The following is a 6,581-nucleotide window of genomic DNA, read 5'->3' as shown; positions in this document are numbered from 1 at the left end:
ATGCACCGTACCAGCAAATTACGTAATGACTAATTGTGCCTGATACGGCCAATTATTACATACATGTATAGGAGCATTACCTTTAATCCTCCCGACACTAAAACATGTCGTCACCACCAGCGAAAACCATTGGTTTTATACATATACATAGTATATGTATAACTAGCTCTCAATGATTACGTAATAAAGATGTGGATTAAAGGACCAATGCCAGAGTGTAATTGGTTTTCGATGGTGATGTAATGACGATATGTTTTAGTGTTGGGAGGATTAAGGGTAATGCTCCTATGTATACATGTATGTAATCTGGCACCACTGCCGTATCAGGCACAATTAGTCATTACGTCATTTGCTGGGACGGTGCATATGCATCAAAACTGCTGGGACGGTGCATACGCATCAAAATTGGCGGGACGGTGCATACGCATGGAGCGACTGGGATCATTAAAACTCTGGGATCATCATACATCATCTCATTCCGGCCAATCACAATTTGCGTCCTCACCTTCGTCTTCAATGTTTGTGTTTACACAAACATATTCATTGGCAAATGGCATTCAATGTTTGTGTTAACAAACCCACAAAGCTGGACATAGGAGGGGTTAGCGCCCCTCAAAAAATAGAATATAATAATAATTAAGGCCCATTAAGACCTGAGGCCGATTCTACAAAAAATGAGACCTGAAGGCTTAACAGTTTTCTGAAAAATTATGTTGTTATAGTGGTGTAGTGTTATACATAGATTATGCATGACATTCACCAATTCACACACCGAAGGTGGAAGAAACCATGCAAGGCACCAACCTGGACATCGGGAGCAATTAGGGGGTTCAGATTTAGAGCCCGGGATCGAACCGGGAACCTGGAACCATGGTTCCCATCCGGCTTTCCTACCGGCCACTCTACCCCTGATCCACTGCCACCCCATGATGCACATACATATTTCATGAAACTTTATATTATTGTACATTTATGCCCAGATTATACAATACTATACTGTTGCACATTCCCATGGTTAAACATTGTATCCACGGCCCAGGCCGTAGCGTAACGGTCTGGGCACCGGACTGGTGATCCAGTCGCGGTGTGCCGCGGGTTCGACTCCCGGACCCGACACGGCCTTTACCGCATGTCATCCCCCCATCTCTCTCCTGTTTCCTGTCAGCCTACTATCTGTCCCTTAAAAAATCTATAAAAGGCGTAAGCCGCAAAAAAAATATCTTAATTAAAAAAAAAACAAAAAAAACATTGTATCCACTGTTGCCATGTCTGCTTATGATAAGCGACGGTTGTTTTCTTGTTTGCTTATTTTCATATCATGGACCTCCAAATTAATTTGTCTCTACACACATCTGAAAATGTTTTGTCAAAATGTTTAAATCTTGAAATGGCAGTTTTACACACTCTAAACGCGTGAGGAATCACCAGGCTTGAAGGTCTGTCAAGAGGAATCAGGAGGAAAGCAAGGTCCCTTTGTTGATCTTTATTTAACGTGCACAGCAGTACACGGATGCTGCAGCACGCAGGCAGGTCTCCCAGGCAAGCATAACCATACAAGCACAGAGTTACAGTTTATATGGCAGTTTAGTCCCACCCACAAGGTGGACCCAGAAGTGAATACAATCTCTCTAGATGTAAGGACCATTTGCTTACACACAAAGGAAGAGGGGGGGTGGGGGGACAGGTGAGAAGAGGCTCCAGGACAACAGAGCCACGTGTTAATTTCTGTTGTTCTCACAGCAAGGCTCAGCTTCCAAGCTAAGGTTGTCTAGACTATTTAGTGTATTCAAATTACCTTTAGGTGATGGGAAATTCTCTGTCAAATCCTTCCTCTTGTTAATTAAACAACAGCTTAATTAAACAATAATTGTGAATTTTCCATCAATATCAAAATAATACATCATAATACATTTGAAGAAAATACATAAAAAATAGAAGTACTTGTAACATATTTGAGCTAAGCAAAAGAATGACACATGGGTTTAACAATCGTGGCTAGGCAATCAAATAAACCAATAAATCCCTAAAAATGATACTAATACAGTACCCTGTTGAATCAATTTGACCTGTATTTAGCACAGCAAACTATAACATAACAAATAAACAGAAAACATCATATTTCCAAACAATATTTTCTTTCCAGGTATACGGTCGAGTGATCCCCCCACTTTTTTTCTTTTTCTTTTTAATTGGGCTGTCTGATAGGGGGAGGTGTGTGTGTGTATGTGTGTTGAGTCTCATGGTGGGTAAGTCACATGGTACTCCTTAGCAGACTTCCGAAAAGTGTCTCTCCAAGTCCATTTCCACTTCACCTTCTTTTTCTTTCCACCAGGATTGGAAAATAAAGGCTTCTTTCTGGCCTTAGATTTAAGAAATGGAGGCGTGAACCTCTCCTTTCCTGCCAACTCTGACAGTGCGTGTAAAAACTTACGGAACGCAACTGCCGGTACTGCGGTCATCTCCTCCTTCATTGGTTGGCCCGCTGGAACCTTCCCTGGGCGTGTAAGTGTGTACACCTCTCCCACCGCCTGTTGAACGAGTAGATTCTTGGCCACACCCTCGACGTCCGTCGCTGGTTTGACGATTAGGGTCGTGTAGGTAGGCTCCAGGGCCTCCGTCTCTAGACAGCCGCCTGCCGCCTCTGTAGTCAGCAGCCCATCCAGGGCCTCCGTCTCTAGACAGCCGCCTGCCGCCTCCGCCCTTGTAGTCAGCAGCCCTCCTGCGCTGTGCACAGGAGATGTCCCCTTGCCCTCGACGTCTGTCGCTGGCTTGTCTCCGGTCCCGGGCTGCTCTGCTCCTGCTGGTTCTGTTCTCCCCACCTCGATGTCCGACGATTCCCTCTTGGTTGAAGGCTGTGGACCGTCCGCGTGGTTCTCCCAGGCACTCCCGGCTCCCACAGGCACCGTCTCCTCTACGTACGTAGCTGGCTGGATGTCATCGGCTCCCCATGCCACTGCATCACCCACAGGTTTCTCCGCCATGGGCTGTTCTGATGCACCCTGTGCGCGTCTCGCTGTCCCAGGCCCTCTTCTTCCCTGCTCATGTGGCGGTGTGCTGCCCTGGGTGATGATGACACTGCTGCGATGGGGCCCTGTCCCCCCATGGCTGCCAGGGGTGGACGGATGCACAGATGGAAGCAAGGTCTGTGGTTTCCGTGTCGTGTCCGCATCGTCACTGTTGGCCAGCTCTGGGCCAGGGATGCCAGTGCAGGATGGACGTCGGCTCTTAGTAGTGTCATTGGACCGAGCGGAGCCTTCCTTGTGTCGAGCCTCTTTCAATAGGCCCAGTGCAGCGGATATCAGGATTACCGCTGGAGTAGACGGCTGCAGGCCTGCAGCAACGGTCTCCAGAAGGCTGAGCACAGCGGACACCAGGATTGGCGTTGGAGTCGAGGGCTGTAGGCCCGTAGCAACAGTCTCCAGAAGGCTGATCGCAGTGGACACCAATATTGCCGTTGGAGTAGAGGGCTGTAGGTCTGCAGCAACAGTTTTCAATAGGCTGAGCGCAGCGGATATCAGGACCGCTGCTGGAGTAGAGGGTTGCAGGCCCGCAGCAAGAGCCACAGCCGTCCGTTGTAGCTGGATGGCAGATTGACCAGCCCGCATGGAGCCCAGGCAGCCCAGGTCCAGGGTCTGCTGTGGAGGAGACAAAGGAGAATTCTGAGGAGCCAGTGGCCCGCTCTCTTCCCTCAAAGAATCTATGTTTGGAAGTTCCCTCATATGACTCTCCCGTTGTCTAAATTGTGCTTCCTCCATCCACATTGACAATACTTTCCTGTGGCGGTCACATCTGTCAAGTTTGTGCGTTTTAACTGACTTTTTCTTTCTCATTTTCTTCTCAGCTTCTCTTAGTAGTCGGTCTAAGTCAAGCAATTTTTTTATACTTAAAGAGCCTTGTTCTGGGAACCCCATCTGTTTCCACTCATCAAGACAGTCTAATGCTTCTGGACCATATTTTGCAACCATCCCGCTCATGAGAGGAGACCATCTTTCTTTGTCTTCTGCCACTGGCGCACTTTTTTTATTTCCCATACTGACTATCTATGTAACACGGTAATCTTTGTGCTACAAACTTTACTTGGTCTAAACACGGTATCTTTATGTCTTATCTGAGAGTAACAAGATGTCTTTCTTATGCTATTCTCAGTATAACAAGGTGTCTTTGTGTTTACAAACTTACTTCTCTTTCTTTACTGGACTTAATGCAAAACGCTGTATCTTTATGTTTTCTTTATGTTGTTTTCAACAAGGTTAACAAGGTGTCTTTGCGTTTGCAAACTTGGCTTAATGCAAGGTCTCTTTTCTTAGGCTAGGCTTGCTGCTGTATTTTGAATCAAGCATACTTGACTATTACAATAGATAGGTTGGCAAAATATGGTCTTAGAATTTATAATTAGCTCTTCAATTGTCTGAAATTTGGAAGATTCTCACCGTTTTTTTAGTGTAGCCACAGGGTTTTTTTTTAAATCCAGGCGTTGAACTCCATTGATGCAGCCATGATTCTTCTGTCCTTTTTGGAGCGGTTCGTTGACGTCAGTTGTGGCTTGATCTTCGGAGCTCAACGACACAGGATCCCACTTCTGACACCAAATGAAATGGCAGTTTTACACACTCTAAACGCGTGAGGAATCACCAGGCTTGAAGGTCTGTCAAGAGGAATCAGGAGGAAAGCAAGGTCCCTTTGTTGATCTTTATTTAACGTGCACAGCAGTACACGGATGCTGCAGCACGCAGGCAGGTCTCCCAGGCAAGCATAACCATACAAGCACAGAGTTACAGTTTATATGGCAGTTTAGTCCCACCCACAAGGTGGACCCAGAAGTGAATACAATCTCTCTAGATGTAAGGACCATTTGCTTACACACAAAGGAAGAGGGGGGGTGGGGGGACAGGTGAGAAGAGGCTCCAGGACAACAGAGCCACGTGTTAATTTCTGTTGTTCTCACAGCAAGGCTCAGCTTCCAAGCTAAGGTTGTCTAGACTATTTAGTGTATTCAAATTACCTTTAGGTGATGGGAAATTCTCTGTCAATCTTCATCTACAAGCTTACAACGCATTGTCAGCTTGTAGATCAGCTATTTTCAAATAACAGTAAGGTTTAAAGGGCTCATGTGGCCTAGTCGCTTATGCTTGTTTTCCTTATGCTTGTTTTCCATACAGCAGAAATGCAGTTCCGTTTTCTGTTCAGTTCTCTGCTAGCAGAAATCTGGTCATGCGGATCTTAAAAGACATAATATTGCTTATTACTCGACACTCAAGATTGTTGTGTAAAAGGGAGAATAAGCTCTTTTCTCTTGGAGGTATTAAGTGGAAAGTTGTTAATTGAGCACGACAGACGGTTGGCCATCTCGTATCGTACTGTGGTGGGGTGCAGTACGTAGTTCAGACAAGTCATTGGTCCGAAGAATTCAAGAATGACAACCCACCTAATATCCTAACCTAACCATAACCGCAAGCATAGTCCGCTAGTCCGACATGCGGATGAATGTCGGACTAATGCCCCGTCTGAAAAGCGTACACCTCCCACTGTGGTGTCATCCGCACACATTTATGACTGTATTTGTGCTGTGAGTTGACATGCAATCTGTAGAGAGAGGAGTATATTCTCCAATGAATTTGATGTGGCCTTGCTCTGTTTATGTTTACTATATGAAAAAATATTAAAATGTTCAATTGATGTGTGTTTACACTTACAGCACTGCAGAATGACCTGTCGGCCTCGAGGACTGAGATTGTGTAGCCTTGCTGATTTCATTTACTACATAAAACGATTATTTAAAACGAACATAAATGTTTAAATGAATGTGTGTTTACTGTTTACAGCATTAAAGAATGATGTGTTGAACCTGAAGAGAGAGAAGTCAGGTGAATTCATCTTTTCATATCAGAACATTCCTTCTTCAACAGTTCGATAGGTTGAAACATAATGAGGAGAATTTCTTACAAGAAACTTGTCTGTCGTTTACCTGTGTTGAGAGACCACAGATTCTCCACTGGGCTGCAGACAGATGTTGGACCCTTCAACAATGAAACCACTGGTTTTCAAAAACATTTTCACCAACATTGGCCAGGCCTACAATCCAGATACAGGTACTGGCCATTCTCTTACACAAACTTAATCAATGCATACATGTGTGATGAGTCTTAAGATAGAATATCTCGTCCAATAAGAACCTAGTAACCTACCTATAGCCACTTGAAGTGTTTGACTGAATACTCCATTAGGCCCCTGACTGGATTGGCTGCGGCTACATAGTGGTATTTTTCTATAAATAATTAATGTGTTTACACTCTGCTTTATCATGCATGTTCTAATGAATGTTATATTAATGTCATTATGAATGTTATAAATATAAATGAGTGAGTTCTGTGGATTTACCACACAAGAAAACATAATTTTCTTGTGTTAAGAAAATGTTTAATGATGGTGTTTAATTGTGCCGAGCAGGGAGAAAATTGCAGCAGAGCCGAACGCCAAGGTAAAATATTATATGCACTCTTGTATACTCTCATTCTATAATAAATATTGGTTAAATCTATTTGTGAGTTATCTGACTGAACCACTTGAACACCCAGCATCCC

At 44.4% G+C, this 6,581-nt stretch overlaps 1 protein-coding gene across 1 annotated transcript; it reads right to left on the bottom strand.

Annotated features, from left to right (window-relative positions):
* Window positions 1-2,166: 2,166 nt before the first annotated feature.
* LOC310857201 (uncharacterized protein) lies at window positions 2,167-3,719 on the bottom strand (the record flags this gene model as incomplete). The annotated part of the gene is made up of 2 exons (XM_083762810.1): window positions 2,167-2,618; window positions 2,733-3,719. 2 exons carry the CDS (start codon window positions 3,717-3,719, stop codon window positions 2,238-2,240), a joined length of 1,368 nt encoding a protein of 455 aa, XP_083618936.1. The 3' UTR covers window positions 2,167-2,237.
* Between the last annotated feature and the right edge of the window lie 2,862 nt (window positions 3,720-6,581).

Source organism: Protomyctophum parallelum (assembly GCF_964188405.1).
Source record: "Protomyctophum parallelum genome assembly, chromosome: 4".
NCBI classification, from domain to species: domain Eukaryota; kingdom Metazoa; phylum Chordata; class Actinopteri; order Myctophiformes; family Myctophidae; genus Protomyctophum; species Protomyctophum parallelum.
Note: the sequence above shows the minus strand (reverse complement) of the source record. Positions and strands in the feature narration are given on the sequence as shown.